The sequence below is a fragment of the Lepidochelys olivacea genome, assembly GCF_965140295.1.
Source record: "Lepidochelys olivacea isolate rLepOli2 genome assembly, chromosome: 8".
In the NCBI taxonomy this organism is placed as follows: Eukaryota; Metazoa; Chordata; order Testudines; family Cheloniidae; genus Lepidochelys; species Lepidochelys olivacea.
The window spans coordinates 46,513,850-46,541,257 of NC_140418.1; the positions used below are offsets into that span (position 1 = coordinate 46,513,850).

The window sequence follows — 27,408 nt, forward strand, 5'->3', positions numbered from 1 at the left end:
TACCCACAAACTGGAAATGGCTTAATTAAACTGGTTTAGTAAAACCATTGCAATCCCCTTATTGAATTTTAAGGGTGCCTACTTTGGGTTAGCTTCAGCCTGTTAGCTTTTTCCTAATCCATTTAAACTGAACTGAACTAAGTCGCTCTTAAACCAAAATAAGAGGTTCCGTAGAGAAGCTAGCTCCAGTTTGATTAAGTTAGTTTAAATTCACACCTTTAGTTAAATTTGGTGTAACTTGCAGGGGGGCTGGAACAATTTATATAATGGGGGTGCTGAGAGCCATTGAACCAAACTGTAAACCCTGGATATAATGGAAACGACTTCAAGCCAGAGCGTGCAGCAGCACCCCTAGTTTCAGCACCTATGGTAATTTGCTGCATGGATAAGTGCAAAGTTGCTGTAGAAACTGTAGTTCTTAACTTCCTGAATTTGGCGGTTTTAAAATCTCAAATGTAGCACTATGAGTTTTTACACTGAATTCCCTCAAACACTAAGGAAAAAAGATACATTATCAAATACTTTCCCATTTCATAGGCTTCAGTCCCTTTCCACCAGGGCCCAGAAGACGATATATAAAAGTTATGCAAGCGCCATAGACGTTGTACACCTATAATGTGGTGCACTTATGGTGGTCTCAAAAACTTTTCCCTCCCTCTCTCTCCTAATCTAACAACTTTTTCAACACCTGTCTCCCTCCTTTCATATATCATAAAAATAGCATAAAAAGCTACTGTCAAAGCCAATGAGCGTTATATTCAAGAAGGTGGCTCTAAGCATATAATCATGAATAGCAGCTGTTTGGAAATCAGTATTTTGTTGGCACTGTGGAAGTGTTATTGGCAATACCATGAATATTACAAACATGCACATACATCAACCATCAGGAGTAGGTCTCAGTCAATTTTAAAAATTTGTGTATTTTTTTAAGACAATCAAAACAATTAGGCCCCTTGATAAGCACTAACCACACATCCCTTTACACTTACAACAAAGTGCTTTCAATTACTAGTCTCTCCAAATGCATCTTGAACTCAGATGAACTTGTGTTTTATGTTCCTGTAATTAACAACAACAAAAAATGACCAAACTGACATTTTTCGAGCTTGCCAAAAACATGTTTTCAGACCGAGTCGGGAGTTTGCCAAGTTTCAGCCTGAAAACAACCCATTCCGAGCAACCAGAGATAGAGATTTGTCTGAAAAAACCCTCCCATCTCAGTGTTGAATATAGCATCAGTAATGCCACACTAACAAAAGTACAGCTTTTGCCATGGCTTTGAGCCAGACACTGTTTATATCAACTGAGAATCTGGCCCTTTATTAACAGGCTAGCTGATGAGTGACTCAAGCTGTTGTTGTATCTTTTCTCAGGAAACAAGAAGCAAGTTACCCAGCAGGCCAAGTAGCTGGCAACATTGCGCATGAATCATGGAAGCGCCAGAATAGATTACAAGAGTTATCCTACCCACCATACATTTGGCAGCTTTGCTACCGTGTAATTCCCACAATTTTTTTGTCTAAGTATTGGAGAGCTGCAGTGATGGAGGTGGCCCGGTATGTTGGTCAATGAGGTGTTTTATGACAGACAAAGCTAAAGGGGGTTAAAGTGGAAGGTGAACTTCAGTTGGGTCTCTGAAATCCCAAGACGTCAGCCCTGGATTGAGAGGCCTTTGAGAAGTCAGCTTGTGCAAGAAGGGAGTTTTATCCTTCTCTTCGGTGGGAAGAGAGTTAGGCCAATGCTGAGTGCTTCTGAAAACTCCACCCAGCCTCTTTCAGTACTGGGCTGGACTGAGATTTCTTGACTGGGTTGATTGAAGTTGGCTGGGGTTGATTGAGGCTCCACTTCAGGTCCAACTTTAGGTTCAAACTAAATGTATAATTAGAAAATTTAGAGGGTAGGCCTCACTTTCTTGCATTGCAGGGAGAAGGACACAGCACACTTACAGATATTGAGAGGGCCTGGTCTGTACAGATATTGATAGGGACTGGTCTGTAATTGCTGGCTTGCAAAACCTGGTCTGTGTTTCTGCCCCTACTGTCATTCCAGATCTTGCTTTCAAACATGAAATGCGGAGGTTTGGGGTAACAGAAACAGTCTCTCACGCTAAGGCCTAGTCTACTCCCAGCTTTTGTACCAGTATAACTATGTTGGGTAAGGGAGGAGCTATTTACTAAAATAGTTATACCAGTACAACCGCCAGTGTGGAGGCAGTTATAACAGTATAGATTATTCCCCTTCCCATACATAGGAAGCAGCAACAGTGGCATAAAAGGTGCCTTATTCCACGAAAGTTGTGTCAGCACTGAGGGTTGTACTGTTATAATGATATCAGTACAGTCAAAGGGGTACAACTTTTGTGTATAGACACGCCCTCAGCATTTAAACAGAGCCCAAATCAAGAGATCAAAGTGAAGCTGCCTAAGGGATTTAGGAACACAACCTTGTGTTAATTGAAATGGGAGCTGCGTGAGCAGAGTTTAGGCCCAGAAGGGACCACCCAACCATCTAGTCTGACCTCCTATATAGCCTGCTTTGAAAAATCTCAACCCATAGCTTTGCTAGAGAGCTCCAATCAAATGGGCTGATTTTAAAAAGTGATGATGAGCACCCACAATGTTCGCTAGCACCAGTCAGCAGCTGCAGATGCTCAGCACTTCTCTGGATCAGACCCATGGACTGGTATATGGCAAGGAGGTTGTTATTTTTAAGGGAAAGCCTTCTATAGTGGGCAGAGCATCACATCACATTGCTGAGAGCTCAGGACTAATGGAAACTAACAAAAATTGCAGCGAAGAGAGCAAGGAGACCAAAGATTTTAAGCAAATATGAAAGCAGGGAGTGGTTTGAAGAGTCGCGCAACACGCGCGTTCTTGTGGGTTTGATGATCCGTGCCCTTTGGGTCAGGATGGCATTTCTGGCTCCATCCCACTTCCCCGGGCCGGTCAAGCGGAACTGGAAGGGGCTGCAGGGGCCAAAGTAAATAGTCAGGGCCAGCTTGGGATCCTTCAGGAGCAGCGGAAGGATTCTGGGTCTCGCATCCGAGCCTTCGGCGAGCTCATCCAGATATTCAATGTGATCGGTTTGCAATGTCTGGCTGCGGCTGGTACCAAACCTTAGGAGAGAGCAAAGAAACTGTCAGAACTATTCAGTGATCCATGTACATTGAACCTGATACTCCCGATTTATACAGTTCTAAAGGGATGTCATGTAGAGAACTGGCAAATACCACGCTAACCTATTGCTAAGAAGGGAGAAAGACAGGGAAGTGGACAAGATATGGGAAGATTGAGAAATAATGGAATTCAGAGCCACAAGAAGCACCCCAGAGAGACTTTTGGGTAGCGCAGCTCTCTGATGTAGCATCCAGTTAGAGAAAAGCTAGCTCGAGTGAAGCTGTGGCAGCATGGGCAGCTGCTCGGGTCAGCCCCCCAGCTCATGACTCTAGGTACACATTCAAGCTGCCATGATTACATTGCTATTCTTAATCAAGATCAGAGCTACCTCTGGTATGTCTACACGTGCTGCAATCCCATCTCCACATTGCAATGCAGACATACCCGAAAACTGGCTGAATTGTAGTTACCTCCATGCGAAAAAACTGTAGACCCCAATTTTCAGAGAACAAGGCACATTTACCGAACGTTGGTGTCAGCAGGTTACGTACTATTTCTGAAGAAGCCGGCATGTTTGCATTACAAATAATATCATCCTACCTAGTGCATTTCTCATACCTTAGACAATCTTAATCCCTTTCAGCTGCAGTTGAGTCCCCAGTATGGGCCTACAGGGACAGATTTTCAGAAGTGTGTGCACACAAACCACCTACATCTAACAGGTCATTTGGCATGTGCAATAGTGCTGCTCTGACTGAAGTGGTGTGTACAAATGTGTTCACATTTTTGCTAGCAAACCCTAAGGATCACAGCTTCGTAGTCAGAGATGGAAAAGAGCTGTTCTACTCAGACCATCTTCCTACACGCCCCGAAACTCTATAGTATGTCATCAAAGGCAAGATGGGACCACCAATCTGCTAGTCTGACCTCCTGTACATCTCAGGGCACCAACACCACCCAACAACCAAAATTAGACCACAGTATTACAGCCCACAGGTGACTACCAGTGATTTCAGGTTAACATTAGAAAAATGGAAAACTTTTCAATTCAAAAGACACCCTGTGAAATATTTCATGGGCTGGAATGAGCAGAACTTTATGCAAAGAATTATTGCTATGCATTCAGAGCTTGGATATGACAGCAATGGATGCTACAGAGAAACTCCCAACTCCAATTTCTGCAACCTGCTGAGCCCTTAACTCTTGGCACTTCAAGTATTAGGCACACAGATTAACATTTCCAGAGGACCAGCATGTGGTATAAGCTTCACATTTTTGTGGGATAAGGAAGCTAGTGAGCCTGGCCAAGTTCTACTGTAGCTGCCTTCAAAAGAGGTCTTTCTCTGATCAACAAAATAAACTATGTGAAAGACCCTTGGGGAAATTCGTATAGGCTCTCTGATGAGGATTTGTAATGGACCAAAAGGGCATGTGGTTTAAGGCTGATGAATATAATATCCAACACCCACCAATCTGAAGGAGGATAAAACCCACTGCCATTCTTACACAGGAGTGAAAAGGGAGATGGCAGACACACCACAGGGAGGCTGGATCTAAAGACAGTGGCAGCAGAGTTCTGGAAAGTGGTCTGAAAGGTGTCCTGTTTTCCTTTCAGCGCAAGCATGAGAATTGCATATCGTTGCCACAAAATAGCAGAAGGCATCCTTGGCTAGTTTGGGGTGATGTTCATCACTGGCTACTAGGAATAATCAAGAGACTACACTGATATATGTGGTTGACATGGTTCCATAATCCTTTTTCCTGCGGGCAGTGGAATTGTGCAAGTGTGGTTAAAGTATTCAGTCTGGAGGGAATACACACACAGGTCTGGCAGCCAGAAAAGAAATGAGGGGAACCCAAATACTCAAGGCATTTGTAATATCTGCCAGCGAGCTAGTCATTGAGCAGATGGAGTATATTTTAAACACATGAAGACATGAATGCCAGTGAAAGCTTCTAGAAGACTTTGGACTGTATTTTCTGAGAAGGAGCATGAGAGGAAGGAGAAATACAATTTCCTCCATAAGTATAAACTGCTCCCATGATGAGTGGAGAATAGTTATATTAATTAGGTGGTGTTTCATACCATTTGATCCTCTTCTCTTTCCTCTTGACAATGTCAGTCATCATAGTGCTCTTGGAGGGCAGCTCAGTCAGCCCTAGAAAATTAAAGTGGCTGTTACTTATAAGTTACAAGAATTACAGAGGGACCCAAGCTTTGAAGTTCAGAGCTGGATTTGGGAAGCTTCCTGCCCTGGTCTGTTTCATCAAGTAGTTTGCACATTCCACTACAAATGCTTAAAAGTGTTGCTTCCCCGAGGCCTCTGCCGCAAAGGGGACTGAATTCTCCATCCTGCTGCTCTAGTTTTGCCATGGGGACTGTGGCAAGACAAATTCATTTAATCTGTCCTTATGACACCTGGCTCCAATTCAGCCTTGGGTCTCTGCGGCCCATCCTCCAAGTTACTTAGGCTCCTAACTTCCACTGACTTTGTGGAATACCTTGGCAGATGTGGGCCTCAGTGCTTTCACAAATACTCATTAAACCTTACAGCAGAGCACTCCTGTTAGACAGGGAGATATTGTTACTTATAACTAGCAAATCCTAATTTATGGCGGGCTGAAATCAATCATGTGGCAAGACAGTGCATTTTTCTAGTTGATCTCCTCAGTGAGGAGTTTGGTTTAAACTCTCAGAAGGGGAAGAAAAGCTTTTTCTGCTCCTCTAATTCCACCTTTCCTTTACAACGTTAGTTTAAAAGGATAATTCCTAAATTACGGTGCTCTGCCAGCAGCTTTTGTTTCTGTAGCACCATCAATGCTCATGACGCGGTACAGAGAAGCCCTTGCAAGTTTACAGAGAGCTGCACAATGAGAGAGAATTCTAGTGTAGCTGTCTGAAAGATTGTTACATGCACCCAGAGCAACAATTACATGTATTGACTTTTCTTTTGGTTATTTTCAAGATTTGTTGTTCCTTAAGATAAGTTTTGACCCAAGAGGTGACTAAGTCTTGATATTTATTTCAAGAAGGGAAAAAATGTCTGAATATTATACAAATTTTACAGCTGGATAAATGGTCACTTGGCCAAAATCCTATGGTAGTAACTCAGTGCCAGAGCTGGAAATAGAACCCAGGACTCCTGGGTTCGACTTCTGTCCTTTAACTATTTGATAAACCATTAGATGAAACTGCTGCCTAGAAAAATATCAAAGCTGTTCATTCTTAAGTGAAACTTACATTTAGAAAGATTCAACCTAATGTGGGAATGCCTGTCTGTTATGAATAGGAGTCGGAGATTGACCTGTGCACTTCAGGAGACGAGTGCTTTAGTTTACCTTTTGTTCTTTCTGACAGCCCAACTGCTTTGCGAGATTATCAGAGAAGTAAGAGATAGTTGGGGTTGGTCCTGCTTTGAACAGGGGGTTGGACTAGATGACCTCCTGAGGTCTCTCTTCCAACCCTGATATTCTATGATGCTAAGTAAGAAATCAGTGATGAAAGCAGTGGACACTAAACAGCTGCTTCAGAAGACTGCTCTGTAAGAAGCGGAGCCTTGTTCCCTTTCCAGGTAAATATGCTTTCAGCTGTATTTCTGTGGCAGAAGCAACTCAGGGTCAAACCAGTTGCAGCTCACAGCTCTTGCTTTCTCCCCTGGTCCCTAATTTTACATATTTATTATAATGATCATATCCCATTGATATTCTCTGATCTCTTTTACTGATTCTTATTGGCTGCAGTGACACTTGTGGATAAGAATACCAACACCACAGTTCCCTGCTTTCAGATCTCTGGCAGTAAGCTACATTAGAGATTAATACATGTTAAGGCTGATGGGACCATTGTGATCATGTTGTTAGACCTCCTGCATCACACAGGCCAGGGAATTTCTGTTATTCCTGTATCCAGCCCATAACTTGTGGTTGAGCTAGATTAGAGCAGTTAATTACCCTCACTGTTTAAAAAAAATATCAGAAGTGGTCTGTGCAGACGGAGCATGCTAAGGAGGGATATTAAAGAGTCAGTCCCATGAGTGGGAGTCAACAAATGTGAAACTTTTGAATTGAGAACCTGCACTGGTGTCCTTTGCCATTTTCTCCCTGTCCTGTATTCCCATGTATCATTCTTATCTAAACCAAGCATGTAAACACCTTGCAGCAGGGACAATAAGCCAAATTGAACCCTGATGCGAAGGGCACTAGTACTGATTTCAATGGCAGTTGTGCCCACTTAAGGTTAAATCTGGTCACACGGTTGGCACGTTGGCAGTTATTATGCGTGGATCACAACATGCCCATCCACTTACCTTTAAAGACTCTTGTGGCCCAGCGTGCCTGCAGCTCTGCATTAGGCATGATGGGCCCAAGCGGCTGTATGAGGCCAATGACGGCCAGCGTTGGCTTCTCCAGAGTAGTGGGGAAGACTTGTTTGTACAGCGGAGCCTCGTTGTTCTCCACTTTGACGACTGACTGCTCCAGGAAGGGGAACGAGAAGCTGTAGCCAGTGGCAAAGATGACAACATCCACGTTCTCCTCCATAGTCCCATCTTCAAAGATGGCAGCGGTTTCGGTGAACTCCTTCACAATGGGCTTCACCATCACACTGCCACAGAGGATGCGGCTTGGAAGGTCATCATTGAACACTGGCTCTTTCATCAGGGCTCTGGAAGGACACAAGATGGTAGAGGCATCTGGTTTGTTGAGGCCATGCAAACAGTGCGCAAAGTCCTTACATCCTAGCTCCCCTAAATAACCTGGGGGCTGCGAGGACTGAGTGCCAAAGATCCCACAGCTAGTCAGCTGCAGTGAAGCTGTTATTAATTTCACTCTATCAGGCATACCATGAAGAAGAGTAAGACTGAAGGATTGGAATGAGCTGACAAAATGCATATCGATAGGACTACGGACAAGAGGCGTAGGGTAGAAATAGCATGTTAGTAATACCCATTTTACACCCTGTTATCCCTATTTTCATAGGTCAGCAGGGTCTGTAGTAATAGAGTGTCACTGAATCATACAGTCATTCCAGGTTCCACACTTTGGGGCCAGTTCTTTCAGCGCAGCCATGGTGATATACTTGGAAGTTTAGGTCAAAAGTTTCAAGCGTCCACAAATTTGATGTATCCTCAGCCTGATTTCCAGGGGTGCTGAGCACCCACAGCTCCGACTGAAATAAGTTAACAGGTGCTGCAGGTCAGAAAGCGAGGCCTAAGGACTCAAATTTGATGTATCCTCAGCCTGATTTCCAGGGGTGCTGAGCACCCACAGCTCCGACTGAAATAAGTTAACAGGTGCTGCAGGTCAGAAAGCGAGGCCTAAGGAGATTAGTTCCACATATCTAAGCCATTGGACTCTTCTCCTTTGAGTATCTAATTCTTGCCCTCATTGAAAGACTTGAATCAACTGTTTTATAAAATCTAAATAAATATTTGCTCTTTCCTGGCAGGACTTGGGTTCCCAAGAGCATTTTCCATATAGTTTTAGGACAGAGTTGAGCACTGCCAAGGACCCACTCCCCTCCACCAGCCCCAACTCCTCTCCCTCCTCCCCAGAGATTTATTTTCCTGGAGAATGTACATGTTTTGATCTTGGACCTTTTCCTGGCATTTTAAGCAGAGATGGGTCCAACCCTTCACATCTGAATCCAGATTTCAAACAATCCCAGTGTTTTGGGGGGTTAAGATTGGAGGGTTAGTTTGGTCTACTGCAGGATTAAAAAAGAATTACACGTGTTTGTGGATAATGAGAACATCCAAAAATGTATACCCTCATGCTTCAGGGCATAATCTGACCACTAAATGATTGTGGTTAGGAAGAAACTTGCCCATGATTGTCCATAATTGCCCACTACTGAATTTCTTGCACGTTCTCCTGAAGCATATGGCCCTGGCCAGTGTCAGAGACAGACTGAGGTAGAGAGCCCTCAGGTCTGATCTAGTCCTGCCAGTCCTATATTCAGTAAGAGTTTAGCCTGAGTAAGGAGTAAGTGAAGCATGAGTGAGGACAGAGTATGGCCTCATAATAATTACATGATTCAGATTGCTTTTCCTCTCCAGCTACCCATAGATCAGCTGCACGTTAAAAGTGCATACCTGTTCTGAGGCACCAAGCCATAGTTTTCATGGTTAAACCATTGGTTCATCTTCTGTTCATACACCAGTTTCAAAAGTGGCCAAGGCAGGATACTTCTGATCAGATTGCTAAATCGGGTGTGAAATACAGTGTCCCAAGGGTAGCCGTCATCGTAGACCCGGCTCATTACCCATGAGCCTCCTCTCGTGCTGATGAACACCTACAAGGCAATACAGAATTCCACTTTAAGCAGTGACAGTCTTCTGCAGCATGTGCATTGTTTGCATTGCAAATCTCAGCCTAGTTTTATCTCCAGACATTGAACATCTTCTCCTGCTTGAGGCTACCAAGGTCAAAACAATAGAGAACAATGTCTCAGAACAGAGTCAGGGGGCTGGGAAAAAAACAGTCACTTCAGATTGCTTTTCATAGTGGAGGCTGATACTAGATGTACCAGTCTCAAAGGAAAGGTGATCTTTTCTAACTCAGGAGAGCTGGATTTGGCTCCAGCCTCCCTTTGTGACCCTGGGAAATTGCTTAACTTCTCCATGCCTCAGTTTCCCACCTGTACAATGGGGATAACACCACTTCTTTTCTCCCACCCTTTGTCCATCTTGTCTTTTTAAATTGTTGGCTGGCCTGAGTGCAGGACCTTTTGCTGTGTGTATGTACTGGGCCTAGCCCAATGGAACTGTGATTGCAGTTGGGGCCACTAGGCCCTACTGAAATGCATAGAATAAACAATCAAAATAATAGCAACCAATCGTTAGAGGCCTTTTTCCTACTCTAGAGAAGCAAAGATTTGGGCTTTAATGCCTGGGATGCTGCATATTCTAGGTGATCGCTATTCTTAATAAGTCTCTGGGCCACAGTATACTGACGTGGCGTGTAATTTACTTACATGCCACATCAGTATATGTTATGGATGCAGTATATGGATGCCTTCTACCGCCCTCACCCCAAATCACAAGGGTAGCAGGCTAAGTGACACTACCCGTTTGGCTATCTGACAGAGGTCCACAGCAATATCCGATGCAGAGTTCCCCATTCCAATCACCACAACCGTCTTCCCCTGAAATCCTTCCGGGCTCTTGTACTCCCGGCTGTGGAAATATTGGCCCTTGAACTTTTCGATACCTACGAGGAGAGAAGGAAGGATTGGAATCTCAGTGCAGAGATGGATTTTAAACTGCTAACGCTCAGGGTATGTGATTGTTCCAGGGTCCTGGGTGGGCAGGGCTAACCTGCTTGTACTGCCATGGCTTCACCGCTAGTGTTACTCAATCTAGCTTTGATCTAGCTGGGCTACACATGCTGCAATCACACCTCCTGATTGCAGTGTAGACATACCCTCAGCAACAGACTTAGAGCATCTTAAAATTCTGGGGCATTTGGCTGCAGGTTTTGTGGGGATGTCAATTGGTTCGGCCTGTTATGAAGATAAAATTCAGATCCAAGTTTCAGAGTAGCAGCCGTGTTAGTCTGTATCTGCAAAAAGAAAAGGAGTACTTGTGGCACCTTAGTGACTAACAAATTTATTTGAGCATAGATGCATCTGATGAAGTGAGCTGTAGCTCACAAAACCTTATGCTCAAATAAATTTTGTTAGTCTCTAAGGTGCCACAAGTACTCCTTTTTTTTTTTTGCAGATCCAAGTTTGTATTTCAACCCTTCCTCTCCCTCCCAGAGTTTAGAGACATTGAGATGTAGGGTGTTTGGCGTGAGAAGACGTCTAGGTATGCTTTACTAGAAAGAAAAATGAGAAGTTTCAGAGGAGAGCAGTGCCTTTGATTTGTGGACACATTGGGTGTAACCCTCGGGCCCTCTTCCACCTGCTGTATACTGCTCATGCAGTGAACAGGATGAATGTTGATCGAAAAGGCTGGAGATCTCCCCCGCTGCACACTGTTCTTTGGAGGTGTGGGAGGGATGTGCCGGGGCAGGGCAGAGCACTGGGTGCAGGTGGCATAACATGGCAACTCTGAAGATGCTTTAAGTTATCCCAGGGGCTATGTTCCTAATCTGGTACAGAACTGGGGGACTGGAAAGGTGGCCCCCCACTCCTGAGCTGCAACGAGTATACACTCATTGCTGTAGAGGTTTGAGCCCTTTGCCTGCAATCATTGCCTGCAATTGGGTGGGGATGCCAGCTGGCCTGTGCCAAATGTTAAGAACGGAGCAAATACTTGAGTGTGCCTGGTATGTTTGGTCAATCCACTCAAAGGCCTAGCTGCCTCCTGATGTGTGTTTGTGCCAAACTTTGATCGTGCCAACAATTTTGCTTCAGTACCAGGAAAAACCATTCCACTAAAGTAGAAACTGAACCAACCTTTGTCCAAAACCAACTGACCCCAAACTTTACTTTTACTGGAAGAGCTGAAAATATTGGAGAGGGTGAGAATTTAAACATTGTGACTGAGATTATTCAGGGCAAAAAGAAGAGAAGGAATAAGAAAGCTAGCAGAGAAAAGAAGAATATGGCAGTGGAGGTGCTATTATATATATAAAATACACACCAATATAGGAGAGACAACAGAATCAAACAGATAACAGCTTCCTGATTTGAACCCTGCATTGTTCATGGCCAGGTATTTGGTGAATGTACAGAATTTCGCAATGCTCTTCCTTTAAATTAGTCTCGTATCAGGAAAGCAAACAGCTGGGCCCTATATAGCACACATTGAAGTGAATGGAAACATATCCATTGGCTTCAGAGGATATGGGATCCAGGCCCATCTGCTTGCTGAAGTAATGATTTGGATAATCCAATAACTGTAATGCTTCTAAGGGACTAAAGCCTCAAGAGAGACAGGAAGGAATAATCAGATCTGGAGGAATCATTAAACCGGTCATGCAGCGAGCCATAGGCTCTCATATCGATACAGGAATACAAACAATTGTCCCTAGCTGTTCCTGGTTTTGCACCTTGTTAACCTGGACGCCAAATACATCCTGTAGGAGGGCTTTGCAAACACAGCTCTTACCAGGAAAAGACTGCACCGGGATAAAGGATTCTATATGGTGACCCATGCACACCATAACGGCATCAAACATGGTGGATTCTTGCTTCCCATCACTCTCAGTGACAACAATCCACTGGCCAGTGGTAGAGAAATCCGGGCATTTTCTTACACTGGTGACTGTGGTCTGAAAGTAAACCCGAGAAAAGACATCGGTGCTTTGGCCGCAGCACCATGTGTTAGAGGTGATCTATTGTGACTCATATACTGAGAGGAGCTCAGAAGCTAGGATTGAACTGGGCTCCACATTCAGGTTTGACTTAAAGCAGGAAGTTAACTACGTAGTTTACAGACCAGAAATGGGTATATTTAATCCAGCCTGCTTGATAGATCCAGACTTTCCAGAATGCTAGCTTTCATTTAACCGACAAGGAAGATTGTAGCCCTTACTGCTGCAAACATAACCTTCCAGCCGTGAAGGGAACATAGTACTGCTGAAGCCTGAAACAGCTCAGAGATGAGTGAATTGGTCCAGTTCACCTTAACTGTGCATTAACTCCTATGCCTTATGGTGACATTTTGGCTGTGTCTACACTAGGGTTTCATGCCCAAAGTTTCCCCCCCCTTGTTCCCACTCCACTGGTGGTAGCAATGATGGCAATGCTAGGCTGATCAGGTTCCTGTTGCTGCTGGCTTTTATTACCTGTTGCCTAGCATTGCCCAGAGCAGATCTGGGTGACAGAATGGTAAAAATGTTGCTACCACTAGTAGAGTTGAACTGCTGGTAGCAACCATGAAAACTTCTGGCTACAAGCCTGGTGCAGACGAAAGCTGAAAGGGGAAAGTTTTCAGATAGCTTAGGTTGCAACTGTGCATCTTGTTTGCACACACAATTACTACACCTCTGCATGCAAAATGGCCAACTGCATGTTCAAACACAAAAACAAAGTTCAGAAATAATCCTAGTGTTAGAAGTACCATGCATCATTTATCCCCACTCCGTGATGGTGAATGCGACAGTAACCAAACTCACGGAAACATTTTTCAAACTGCCCTTTAATTTTGGGCGTGTCAGCAGCCAGGGCTGGATTTTCCAGGTGCTGAGCACTCATGTTTCCAAATGACTTGGAGCTATGGGTGCTCAGCGCTTTGAATATCAGGCCACAGAAATCTTAACTGGAATACCCCCAAATGTGAAGCAAAATATATGGACACATTGGCGTAAATGTTAGGTTGCTCTATGAGGCCCAAGGGATGATGTGCAAATTTGCCAAAGGATTACATTCTCATCACTGAGAGATCCATTCTGGAGTGATCATAGAACATGGGTCCCAGTTCTGTAGACCCCACCTATGGATCTTGTGACTTCTTGAGGCAGAGGGCATTGGTTGCACAGGGTTTTACAGGGATCCCCTTAGTCAGATATGTGCATAAGTATTCACTAAAGGGTGGTGGTATATGCTGTCTTTACCAAGTTTCAGAGTAACAGCCGTGTTAGTCTGTATCCACAAAAAGAAAAGGAGGACTTGTGGCACCTTAGAGACTAACAAATTTATTTGAGCATAAGCTTTCGTGAGCTACTGTCTTTACCAACAGTCAGTAACACACTGGTCAGAGTCATTATGAGCAGGGCTGTTGATTAATCACAGTTAACTCACGCTATTAACTAATTTTTAAAATCACAATTAATTTTTTTTAATCGTGATTAATTGCAGTTTTAATCACACTGTTAAACAGTAGAATAACAATTAAAATTTACTAAATATTTTGGATGTTTTTCTACATTTTCAAATATATTGATTTCAATTACAACACAGAATACAAAGTGTACAGTGCTCACTTTATATTATTTTTATTGCAAAATGCTTGAAGAAATAGTATTTTTCAATTTTCACCTCATACAAGTACCATAGTGCAATCTCTTTATTGTGAAAGCACAGCTTACAAATGTAGATTTTTTTCTGCTACATAACAGACTCAAAAACAAAACAATGTAAAACTTTTGCACCTACAAGTCCACTCAGTCCCACTTGTTCAGCCAATTGCTAAGAGAAACAAGTTTCTTTACATTTACAGGAGATGATGCTGCCCGCTTCTTATTTACAATGTCACCTGAAAGTGAGAACAGATGTTTGCATGGCATTTTGTAGCCGTCGTTGCAAGGTATTTACGTGCCAGATATGCTAAACATTCCTATGTCCCTTCATGCTTTGGCCACCATTCCAGAGGGCATGCTTCTATGCTGATGATGCTCATTAAAAAAATAATGTGTTAATTAAATTTGTGACTGAACTCCTTGGGGAAGAATTGTATGTCTGTTTTACCCACGTTCTGCCATATATTCTGTTATAGCAGTCTTGGGTGAGGACCCAGCACATGTTGTTTGTTTTAAAAACACTTTCACTGCAGATTTGACAAAACGCAAAGAAAGTACCAATGTGAGATTTCTAAAGATAGCTACAGCACTCGACCCAAGGTTTAAGAATCTGAAGTGTCTTCCAAAATCTGATCAGGATAGGGTGTGGAGCACGCTTTCAGATGTCTTAAAAAAGCAGCACTCCAATGTGGAAACTACAGAACCTGAACCACCAAAAAAGACAATCAACCTTCTGCTGGTGGCATCTGACTCAGATGATGAAAATGAACATGCGTCGGTCTGCACTGCTTTGGATCGTTATCGAGCAGAACCCATCATCAGCATGGACGCATGTTCCCTGGAATGGTGGTCGAAGCATGAAGGGACATATGAATCTTTCGTGCATCTGGCACATAGATATCTTGAAATGCCAGCTACAGCAGAGACATGAGAATGCCTGTTCTCACTTTCAGGTGACATTGTAAACAAGAAGCAGGCAGTATTATCTCCTGCGAATGTGAACAAACTTGTTTGTTTGAGTGATTGGCTGAACAAGAAGTAGGACTGAATGGACTTGTAGTCTCTAAAGTTTTACATTGTTTTATTTTTTTAATGCAGTTACTTTTTGTACATAATTCTACATTTCTAAGTTCAACTTTCATGACAAAGAGATTGCACTACTTGTATTAGGTGAATTGAAAAATACTATTTCTTTTGTTTTTTACAGTGCAAATATTTATAATAATTATAAAGTGAGCACTGTTTACTTTGTATTCTGTGTTGTAATCAAAATCAATATATTTGAAAATGTGGAAAACAGCCAAAATATTTATATAAATAGTATTCTATTATTGTTTAATCATGCAATTAATTTGTTTAATCGCTTAACAGCCCTAAGTATAAGATGTATGGATGGATGATATTTAAGGAGTTATGTATCTGAACCAAAAACCCCAACCCCCCACCCAAAAACCCCTCACACCCAATGTGTGGTGGGCATCCTATTTACTAGTAAAGACAATGGATTGGAAGTGTATTGCAGAGAGACGCCCTGGGCTCTTTCATTGAGGAGATGAACTATCAGCGTGTTATCTTATGAAAGGAGCGTCACAGCCCACCTGGCTGGAAAACACTGCAAAAACTTTGAGGGAGCTCAACTGCATTAAGCTAAACTTACACTTGATTTCCCTATGAGCCTGTCTAAGTGCTGGGTGTGAGGGAGAGCGGTGATCTGAGGTGGGATTGGTAAACTGGGGTACACTGCTTCTTTGGGAGCAGCACAGTGGTGAATTCTGTGAGCCTGCAGCAGACCAGGGGCTGGACACTCCAGATAGATGCTCGGAAGTTGGAGTACACCTATCACTAACCTGTGGGGAGGAGAGCACAGACCTAGAGGGCATTGCTTGTGTTGCCTATGGAGCTGGGGAGCTGATGCCAGTGCTGGTACAGTTGGGGCTTGCTCATGAGAAGGGTGGGCGGTAGCAAGGTGCCTCACAGCCCTGGGTGCTCCTGGAGAGCATCACAGACCCCAATTAATTGTGCAATTTGGCCCTTGTAAGAGAATGAGTTGGAAACACCTAGTTTAAAGCAATTTAAGAAACGCAAAGAAAAATGATGCTTTGGTCTTTTTATCCTATCCACTAGCCTGATCTCTTCACACTGTTCCTTGTCCTGACATGCTGGGGTAGAAATAGGGGTTGGGACTGAATCCACGAGAAAAAGGCCAGAATCCTGTAAGTGTCCCCTCTCACTATCGGGGGCTTGGTCAGAATTTTGATCGATCATCTACCCTGTTGAATCTGAATCTGCTCAGCATCTAATCCATGCCCCTGCTGCCCTTTCCCCTGTGGCCGCATTGTCCCTTTTCAGTCACCGTGTGACAGTCTCATCTCTCTTCCATAATATTGGGCTCTGCAAGCCTTCCCCAGGTCCTCCACCCAGCAGAGAGTTAACCTGAAGAAGAGTATTATCAGAAAGCAATCTGTTCCCCAGAAGCCAGGTCAGCTATAGTTCTAGAGACATAAGGTGCTGGAGGTAATATGGTTTATTGGACCAACTTCTGTTGGTGAGACACGCAAGCTTTTGAGCTTATGCAGAGCTCTTTTTCAGTGTAAGCTCAAAACCATGTCTCTCTCACCTGCAGAAGTTGGTCCACTAAAAATATTACCTCTCCCACCTTATTTTGCATATATCCTGGGACCAACATGGCTATAACAACACTGCATACAGTTGTAGTTCTAAACACACATGCAGAATTGGTAGGTTATGTTATGTAACTAGCCGTTCTGAAGTTGTGCTCTATCTCATGCAGACTTTACTTTTGTTCTTTCTTATTCTGTTGTTTTCCTTAACCCAAAAGACAAGTTATATAGCCTATAAGTAGGGGACTGGCTTTTGTGTATAGGAAATAAAAAAGTAGCAGGACCCTCTTTTAATAGGACATACCTTGAACCTGATGTATTTCAGAAGATCAAAGCGATTTGCGTACAGTTTCAAATATTCCAGGAATCTGGTGTTGTGCAGGAAGTTTGGAAAGTGTTCAGGCATTGGAAAGTCACTGAAGCACGACATCTCCTTGGAGGAATTGGTGAATACGGATTGGTAGATACTGGCTCTGCCTTCCTCTACCTTTTCCTAGAAAACATCAGACAAACAAAGGTGTATTTTAAAATGTTACTAGATAGTGCAAATCCGCAGAGTTTTCCATGTTGCTGTGTGACGCTCATTGAGTCTGAAGGTTTGTGATGGCCGAATGCATTGTGTGGGCTCTCGCTTCTGTTTAAGCTTCCCAATGAAGAGCCAAAGTGATCTTTCTTGCCACAAGTTTTTCTTTGTAGCAGATGTTCTCCTTTGTGAGGATGGTCTTGTAGTTAAGAGTCTGGGCTGAAACTCAGGAGACGTGAACTGCAGAAGCACTATGACACCTTGTGGAAGTCACTTAGGCCCAGATCCAATGGAAGTTAGGAGCCTAAATGCCTTTGAGGATCTCTCTGGACCTCTGTTTCCCATCTGTAAAATGGGGATAATGCCACTGCCTTTTTCCTGTGCTTTGTCTATTGAGATTGTTAAGTTCTTTGAGGATGTCTCATTTGGTGTATGTACAGTACTAACACAATGGGACCTTGTTGGGGCATCTAGATGATGCTGTGATACAAATAATAAACAATGGTACACATGAATGGCTGCTGTTGGAGCAACTCTTATGACTTGTCAGTAGTCTTTGAATGCTTGGTTCATGGTGTTACTGAAGTTTGAACAGGTCACTATTTCATGGCTATCTACAATCATTTACAGTCCTCTCCCATGTTGCAAGATTTCTGCAAGACTCATTTGTGTCCTAAGGGCTTCTTCCTCCTTCGGCAGACATACAGAAAAAGTATTAATTGCTTCAGCACAGAATTGCATGCTTGCCCTAGTGTCCATAGACTATTTACACTGGCACCATAATTCAGCTACATTTTTAACTGGGGGAATGGCAGTATAAACTGCAATATACCATTCCCGGTTGCTGTCTAATGAGGTCTGTCTCATTGCTGTCTAAATTCTTCTAGGGCAACATTTCGTCCCTGACATTACATGGTAGAGACCTCCTGTCAAACACAGCGTGGTGTACATATAATTTATATTAAAAAAAAACCCATCAAAACACTCCACAGCGTGCGCAATTCTCTCCTTTGGGAGAGAGTGAGAGAAAGAACAAACCATATGTGACAGAGCTTAGTCATGTCACTTAACGCATGACTGGAAGGTGCTCAGGTATTTTGGTAATGAAGGTATTTTGGTAAGAATCTCTCTAGAATTTCCATCAAGGCTGCATTTGATCCTTTCTATGAAGTATAAAATTAAACTCTACACTTACAAACACACATTTGGCATGATTTTGTCTCTTCTTGCTGGGGTGCTAGAGGAATTGCTGTGTATGTACAGTGCTTGCAGTGTGGCTTCTAGCCACCACCAGTGCTGGGGCAATTTTTTCTTGGCGGGTGATTATTTAAATATTGCCCAACACAGATCCCATTTGTTTATACACAGTCACTGAGACCCAGCTGAGAATTAACAGGTTATTGAATTCCAGCAGCCATAGGGTTTCCAGTTTTGGTTGGACATATTCCTGGAGGTTTCATCACATGACATATTAATCTTTAATTAAAATTAATGTTTAATTTCTGGAGACTCCAGGACAATCCTGGAGGATTGGCAACCCTACCAGCAAGTCCAGATACATTGCAGCTGGATCACTCTGCTTACTTGACATGGCAAAAAAAATAAATCTTCTTTGGGTTGGAAAGAGGGGGGACTCCAACCCAGGTTCCTCTTTGTGCCAACTGGCAGACGGCTCAAGGGTGTGAAAGGGTTATAGGGATCCCCAAACTTGTCACGCTGTGTGCTGCCCTCCACCCCAGAGCCATGGTTGGGAGCCAGGGCCAGGAGCAGGGCCACGGCTCCTGAGGGGGTGCACAGACAGAGGTAAGGGGGGCCAACGCTGGGGCTGGAGCTGTGGCCAGGAGCCAGGGGCCATGGCCGGGGGGGGGGCAGAGGGCCAGCTGGGGGCTGGGCTAGGGCAGGGGCCAGGAGCGGAGCCCTGGCTGGGCTGCAGTCAGTCAGAGGCTGAGGCTGGCAGAGGGACTGGGAGCGGAGCTATGACTGGACCATGGTCGGGGCTGACTGGGTATGGAACTGTGGCCGGGCTGGGAGCCAGAGGTCGGGTGATGCTTCCTCCCCAGCCCGTCTCTGGCAGCTGGTCTGGGCCCCACTGTGCCCCCGAATGTTCCTCCACACCCTTAGCACCCCATAGTTTAGGGACCCCTGCCATAGAGTGTCATGTAAGGTCTCTACTGAAAGCCTGTGTCACACTGGTCACCATACCCACTGGGAGATGTATATATATATTTTTTTCACCATAAAAGGTTTACTTTCTTAATCATTTACATCTTTTACTTTTGGCTTGACTCAAATTTAGATGTAGAGGCCCTCAATGAGGATAATTGTCGTCTCTTGGCTATCTGCTCCTGGCATTTTTCCTTGTTGCTAGGCAGACGCACAATGTAAAGTAAAACACAAGCCAAACAAGAAAACTTACCATCTTGCCCAAACTTTTAGGTTTTCTTTAGACATCATAAAGACACAGAAAAATGGCACATATCTTTTTTTGTTTTTGCAGGTTGCCTTGATTACATACTGTTCTCTCAATCTTTCCCCCCCACAAAGGTTTCACTAGGGGGTAAACAAACCACATTCGCACAATTAACTCATGGGGGGGCAGGGAGGGGAGATAAACAGTTATTCAGACAGCTGTGGAAGTGAACATAAAAACAGCCATCAGTAATATGTTTATGTTTAAAGGACAGAGGGAAATAAATGAACTCTCAGACAAAATTTAAGATGCCACATTTAGAGTTGTTGAACTCGGTTGAAATGCCATGGAGATACACCTGCTTACCCCAGGTCTGAATTTAACACAATGTCATCTTGATCTCAGGGAAATACAGCATGAGCCAGTAAATTTACTTTTAGAATTGTGTGATTAAATGTAAAATCTGTATCATGCACTGCTACATTTAACATATGTGAACACACAAAATGTGGGGAAATGCAAGAGCTAAGACCAAAAAGGAAGAAATATTGACCTTGGGTCCTTCATTTGTTGCTTTATGAAAAATGAATGAGAGTGAAAAGGGTTTGATTGGGGGGGGAGGGGGAAAGTTTTGCTCCGCTGGGTTTTTTTACACTCTTGTCTAGTCTGAAAGATTCCTGGCAATTGGAAAGCTACTAACATTACAACACTAATAGGCAAGAGAGGAAAACCTGGGCAACAGAGAGGAAAATGGACTAAAAGTTCATTTAGTCAGAGTGTTTAAATCTTCACTTTGTTTGTTTTGGCTAACACCTATTTATCTCCAGTGTTTACTGGACACTTGGAAGGAAGGATGTCTTTGTTAAAGATTGAAAATCTCTTTCCATTAGAGCTTACAATTGTAAGCAGTGTCAGGATGAGCTCCACCCTGACATCTGGTGGTGAGGTGTGGCAAGTTGTGGAAAAGAACTTCAGGGGCTGATCTCATTTGCATAGGCACACTCACCCTGCCTAGAATGAGGCCATAGCGGCCCAAATGGTCACTTTGGCTGCTGTGGGATCCCCAGTGTCTCTGTTATTGGGGCAGGAAGAATAAATTGTTATTACCCTGATTATGGGAACTGTGCTTGGAACTGTACCTGGCCTTTTGTTATGATGGAGGGACTCACCATCAACTAAGTAGCACTCACTAGGCAAGGGTCATGGGTTCCAAAACTCTGTGAATGGAGAGAGGTTGGGGACAAGTATTAATACTTGGTGGCATGAGGGCTTTACATGCTAATTGCACTTCCTCCTCTCTCCACTGTGGAATATCAGAGCTAATTCATTAGAAGTCTAGTTACAGGCTGCTGAGCTCACTTTGGGCTAATAGTGCACCAGCACTGCGGCTCCCCTGCTACAAGCTGAATTCACCAAAGAGCTGAACTGACTAAGAGCTGAAATCACTAAGCGGTGTGTTAAGTAGTGGGGGAGCCTGAAGATATATTGTGGAGCAGTTTGTGGGACGGCTGGAGTGCCTTGTGGACAGGCTGGTGGAGCAGTTCATAGGATGGTGGGAGCTGCGTGTGGGCTGCAGAGTGGAGCTGAGTGAAGCAGTTTGTGGGGTGGCTGGCAGAGCGGAGCGAAGGCCTATGGAGCTGTAGGGCGGTCAGCATCAGATCATGTAAGGTGCTTCTTACCTCCATCTCCACCCAGGTTAGGAGGTAAAGCTCTGTAGATAAACTTTTGAACTCTGGGGCTGCCCTGACCAGGGACAGAGACTTTTGGGTCATTGGACTTTTGGGACTTTGGGTGATTTGGGGTTGCTGGACTCAAGAACAAAAGGGAAAGGGCATGCCCCAATTTGCTTGGGGTGGGTTTTTTGCTCATGAGTTGTGTTATGAATCCTGTTGGTGGTGTTTCCCCAACATAATGCCACATTGTTTCTCTCTGTTATTAAAAGACTTTTTGCTACACTCAGACTAAGTGCTTGCGAGAGGGGAAGTATTGCCTCTTGGAGGCGCCCAGCGGGGGTGGTATATATTTGTCCCAGGTCACTGGGTGGGGGCTCGAGCCGGTTTGCATTGTGTTATTGGAACGGATCCCCTAGATATTGAACCCGGCCCTTGTTGCTGCCAACTCTGATGGGCAGAAGGGTTACACAATGTACATCCCCTGCAAATGAACATAATTAAACTTTCCCCACCCCCTGTGAGTCCTTCTGCAAAACCAGGGGAGAGCAGACTTGTCCTACCTAATATTTATACAGTAAAATCAAACAAAACCAAACCACCTTTATAAATAACAGCCCATTGCCCCCAGACGTTCAAGCCTGACATAAGCAGCAAAAAGTAGCAAAAAGGAGGAGACATGCTTGTCACAAAATCCCTCTGCTAGTCACTTTCCAGGCTCCAGGGGCAAGTTCAGGAGCCAGGCTGCGATCAGTTGCCCCGTCACAAAGGAAGAGAATGGAGCTGGGCAGGGGGCAGCACAGAGAAGGAGTTAAAGAGCCTTGAAGTCTAGTGATTTTCCCAGTGGTATGTCATAGAACACATGCCATGTAACTACGGCTGCCAGCATCCAGGATTGTCCCAGATTATCCTCCAGGCATACGTCCAACCAAAACTGGCAACCCTACCTATAACATGACTGTAACCATGACCACGCCCCATCACAGTTGTGCAGCCCTGCCCTGTGCCATTAGCGGTAAGGGTCAGGGTAGGCAGGCAGAGTCCTAGGAAAGAGATCTGTATTATGCATGCTGAGGCCAGGGGTAAATACTGAGGCTCCAGGGGGTATATGCAAGCAGCCTGGACCTGGCTTGCATTCCTGATGTCACACTGAACTTGGTTCCTCCTGAAGTGTGACTGGCTTTCTCTAGTTCCACTGATCATACGACATGTCCCAGTGACATGGGCATGGAGCAGCTTCTGTTAACTCCCAGATACCAGAAGGAATGTGCTACTAAGCTACTCCTCACCCCTCCCTTCAGGATTTTTCCACCCACTGTTTCCCATCTTTGCTTCGCTCTGTGCCTGACAGGAGAGGGGATCTTAGCCCTTTTAGGAAATGCAGAACAGAGGAGGGTCCAATTTACAAAAACGGCCACAGGCAACGAACCCCACACTTACTCTGAACCTCCAGAGCCCCCCGATGTCATCGCTTCTCTCGAAGCAGGTGGGCTGCAGCCCCTCATCCAGGCAGCACTTGATGGAGGTCAGTCCGCTCACGCCAGAGCCGATCACAGCAACCCTCTTGGCCATGGTATGCTGGTGTCTGGGAGGATCACGAAGTCTGGTCAATGCAAGGAATCCCCAGGGAACGGGGTCCTTGTGGCTTCAGCAGAATGGTTTAGGAATTCAAGTCAGTGAGTCCTGGAGTCTGCTCTGTGGGAGGAGGACAGAATGAAGTCTTGAGTGTTCCTTACACATTCTTGTTAAACCCTGGATTTGTGCTGGAAATGGCCCACCTAGATTATCATACACATTGTAAAGGAGAGTGATCACTTTAGATAAGCTATTACCAACAGGAGAGTGGGTTTGTGTGGGGGCAGGGGGAGAAAACCTGGATTTGTGCTGGAAATGGCCCAACTTAATTATCATACACATTGTAAGGAGAGTGATCACTTTAGATAAGCTATTACCAACAGGAGAGTGGGTTTGTGTGTGTGTGTGGGGGGGGGGGGAGAAAATCTTTTGTAGTGGTAAACACCCATTTTTTCATGCTTTGTGTGTATAAAAAGATCTTCTATACTTTCCACAGTATGCATCTGATGAAGTGAGCTGTAGCTCACGAAAGCTTATGCTCAAATAAATTGGTTAGTCTCTAAGGTGCCACAAGTACTCCTTTTCTTTTTGCGAATACAGACTAACACGGCTGTTACTCTGAAACCTGTCATTATGCAAGGCACTGCATTTAGCCGTATGGAGTGGAAATCTATCAACTGCATGAAAAAACTTGTACAAATACAGACAGACATCATCTTCCTTTCCAAATGCAAACAGATGGACACCATACCCAAAGGACTGAAGGTAAAAAATCCATCACAATCTACATACCACACAGACTATGCTGACAGCTTGTGCCACACGCTCTCAAAGAAACTGCGGAACCACCTGATCAACATCCTCTACAGCAAACAGGGAAAGATAAAGAATGAGCTCTCAAAAATGGATACTCTCATAAAAAAACAACCTTCCACACAAACTTCCTTGTGGCTGGACTTTACTAAAACTAGACAAGCCATTTACAACACACACTTTGCTTCTCTACAAAAGAAAAAGGACACTAAACTTTCTAAACTACTACATGCTACAAGGGGCCACAGCAATGGTTCCCTCAACCCACCCAGCAATATTGTTAACCTATCCAACTATACTCTTAGCCCAGCAGAAGCAGCTGTCCTATCTCGGGGCCTCTCCTTCTGCCCCTCCACCCCCACGAACATGATACAGTTCTGTGGTGACCTAGAATCCTATTTTTGACATCTCCGACTCAAGGAATATTTCCAACACACCTCTGAACAACATACTAATCCACAGAGACCTCCTTACCAACACTACAAAAAGAAGGATTCTAGGTGGACTCCTCCTGAAGGTCGAGACAGCAGACTGGACTTCTACATAGAGTGCTTCCGCCGACGTGCACGGGCTGAAATTGTGGAAAAGCAGCATCACTTGCCCCATAACCTCAGCCGTGCAGAACACAATGCCATCCACAGCCTCAGAAACAACTCTGACATCATAATCAAAAAGGCTGACAAAGGAGGTGCTGTTGTCATCATGAATAGGTCGGAATATGAACAAGAGGCTGCTCGGCAGCTCTCCAGCACCACTTTCTACAAGCCATTACCCTCTGATCCCACTAAGAGTTACCAAAAGAAACTACAGCATTTGCTCAAGAAACTCCCTGAAAAAGCACAAGATCAAATCCGCACAGACACACCCCTGGAACCCCGACCTGGGATATTCTATCTACTACCCAAGATCCATAAATCTGGAAATCCTGGGCACCCCATCATCTCAGGCATTGGCACCCTGACAGCAGGATTGTCTGGCTATGTAGACTCCCTCCTCAGGCCCTACGCAACCAGCACTCCCAGCTACCTTCGAGACACCAGTGACTTCCTGAGGAAACTACAATCCATCGGTGATCTTCCAGATAACACCATCCTGGCCACTATGGATGTAGAAGCCCGCTACACCAACATTCCATACAAAGATGGACTACAAGCCGTCAAGAACACTATCCCCGATAATGTCATGGCTAACCTTGGTGGCTGAACTTTGTGACTTTGTCCTTACCCATAACTATTTTACATTTGGTGACAATGTATACCTTCAAATCAGTGGCACTGCTATGGGTACCCGCATGGCCCCACAGTATGCCAACATTTTTATGGCTGACTTAGAACAATGCTTCCTCAGCTCTCGTTCCCTAACGTCCCTACTCTACTTGCACTATATTGATGACATTTTCATCATCTGGACCCATGGAAAAGAAGCCCTTGAGGAATTCCACCATGATTTCAACAATTTCCATCCCACCATCAACCTCAGCCTGGTCCAGTCCACACAAGAGATCCACTTCCTGGACACTACAGTGCTAATAAACGATGGTCACATAAACACCACCCTATACCGGAAACCTACTGACCGCTATTCCTACCTACATGCCTCCAGCTTTCACCCAGACCACACCACACAATCCATTGTCTACACCCAAGCTCTGCGATACAACCGCATTTGCTCCAACCCCTCAGACAGAGACAAACACCTACAGGATCTCTATCAAGCATTCTTACAACTACAATACCCACCTGAGGAAGTGAAGAAACAGATTGACAGAGCCAGAAGAGTTCCCAGAAGTCACCTACTACAGGACAGGCCTAACAAAGAAAATAACAGAACGCCACTAGCCGTCACCTTCAGCCCCTAATTAAAACCCCTCCAATGCATTATTAAGGATCTACAACCTATCCTGAAGAATGACCCAACACTCTCACAAATCTTGGGAGACAGGCCAGTCCTTGCCTACAGACAGCCCCCCAACCTGAAGCAAATACTCACCAGCAACCACATACCACACAACAGAACCACTAACACAGGAACCTATCCTTGCAACAAAGCCTGTTGTCAACTGTGCCCACATATCTATTCAGGGGACACCATCACAGGGCCTAATAACATCAGCCACACTATCAGAGGCTCGTTCACCTGCACATCCACCAATGTGATATATGCCATCATGTGCCAGCAATGCCCCTCTGCCATGTACATTGGTCAAACTGGACAGTCTCTACGTAAAAGAATAAACGGACACAAATCAGATGTCAAGAATTATAACATTCATAAACCAGTCGGAGAACACTTCAATCTCTCTGGTCACGCGATTACAGACATGAAAGTTGCGATATTACAACAAAAAAACTTCAAAACCAGATTCCAGTGAGAGACTGTTGAATTGGAATTCATTTGCAAATTGGATACAATTAACTTAGGCTTGAATAGAGACTGGGAGTGGCTAAGTCATTATGCAAGGTAACCGATTTCCCCTTGTTTTTTCCTACCCCTCCCCCCCACCCCGATGTTCTTGTTAAACCCTGGATTTGTGCTGGAAATGGCCCACCTTGATTATCATACACATTGTAAGGAGAGTGATCACTTTAGATAAGCTATTACCAGCAAGAGAGTGGGGTGGGGGGAGAGAAAACCTTTTGTAGTGGTAAACACCCATTTTTTCATGCTTTGTGTGTATAAAAAGATCTTCTATACTTTCCACAGTATGCATCTGATGAAGTGAGCTGTAGCTCAGGAAAGCTTATGCTCCAATAAATTGGTTAGTCTCTGAGGTGCCACAAGTACTCCTTTTCTTTTTGCGAAGACAGACTAACACAGCTGCTACTCTGAAACCAGGTGAGTTCTGAGTATTACCAGTGCAGCTGTGAGCTTCCCAGCAGTGCCCTGCTCCTCAGTGGCCCCCTGTAGTCCTGTCTGATTACCCAAATGGGATCAAGGGAGCCATCTGGTGGGGTGCGGAAGATGCTGAGAATGAACTAAGCTTTGTGGAGGGAGTGGGTTAAATGTGAGCAGATGCACAAGCTCAGTGGAAAGAGAAGGAGGCTCTGACTATGCTGGGGAGGTGGCTGTGAAGGGGTATGAGGTTAGGGCGTGGTTAGGGGGACAGGATGAAGAGAATGGATGATTTGGGAGATTGGAGACATTTGGGGAACAGGAGATAACCAGTGGGAGCTGCAGGATAGGAACAGGTTGGGGGGAGGCACGTGGGGGTTTATAATAACTATACCGTGCACTCCCGGAGCGCTCTCCACCCTCAAGGTGCATCACAAACATAAGTGACTGAACCTCCACAAGAACAGTGTAAGGCTATAGATGGGGAAACTGAGGCACAGGCAGGTCAAATGAGTGGCCCAAGCTCAGAGCTCCATGGCAGCACTGAGAGCGGAGCTCAGGTCTCCAGATCCATAGCCCCGTTCACGAGTGAGGGAGTTTGGGGAGAAGGACGGGGATTGAGAGCAGGATGCAGAGATGAGTGAGAGGTGAGGTGAAGGCTGGATTTAAGGAGGAATTGGGAGGAAGACTGAAGGAGCGGTGGGGAAGGTCAGCAGGAGGTCAAGGAGACTGCAGGAAAGGGAGGGAAACAGGGAATGGAGGGTGAAAGAGGAGAGAAAAGACATGATGTGAGAAGGAAAATAAGAACATGAAGCATGAGGACCAATCAGAAAAGCTGTTTGAAAAGAAAGGAGAGCAGCAAAGAGATCGAGGCAAGGGAAAAACCGCTGGATTGTACAGCAAACTGTGATCCAGAGAAAAGATACTGGAATGAGTGCAA

At 44.6% G+C, this 27,408-nt stretch overlaps 1 protein-coding gene across 3 annotated transcripts in view; it reads right to left on the minus strand.

Annotated features, from left to right (window-relative positions):
• Window positions 1–900: 900 nt before the first annotated feature.
• LOC311525168 (dimethylaniline monooxygenase [N-oxide-forming] 2-like) overlaps window positions 901–27,408 on the minus strand; it is a 29,089-nt gene continuing 2,581 nt past the window's right edge. For all 3 annotated transcript variants that reach the window (XM_084637037.1, XM_084637035.1, XM_084637036.1), the window contains exons 2-9: window positions 22,689–22,943; window positions 16,950–17,138; window positions 12,173–12,335; window positions 10,183–10,325; window positions 9,209–9,408; window positions 7,424–7,779; window positions 5,203–5,275; window positions 901–3,115 (exon numbers count right to left, since the gene is read on the minus strand). In XM_084637037.1, the coding sequence (XP_084493163.1) occupies window positions 2,767–3,115; window positions 5,203–5,275; window positions 7,424–7,779; window positions 9,209–9,408; window positions 10,183–10,325; window positions 12,173–12,335; window positions 16,950–17,138; window positions 22,689–22,820 (1,605 nt within the window). In that variant the 5' untranslated portion in view covers window positions 22,821–22,943 and the 3' untranslated portion in view covers window positions 901–2,766. The remainder of the gene's footprint in view (window positions 3,116–5,202; window positions 5,276–7,423; window positions 7,780–9,208; window positions 9,409–10,182; window positions 10,326–12,172; window positions 12,336–16,949; window positions 17,139–22,688; window positions 22,944–27,408) is intronic.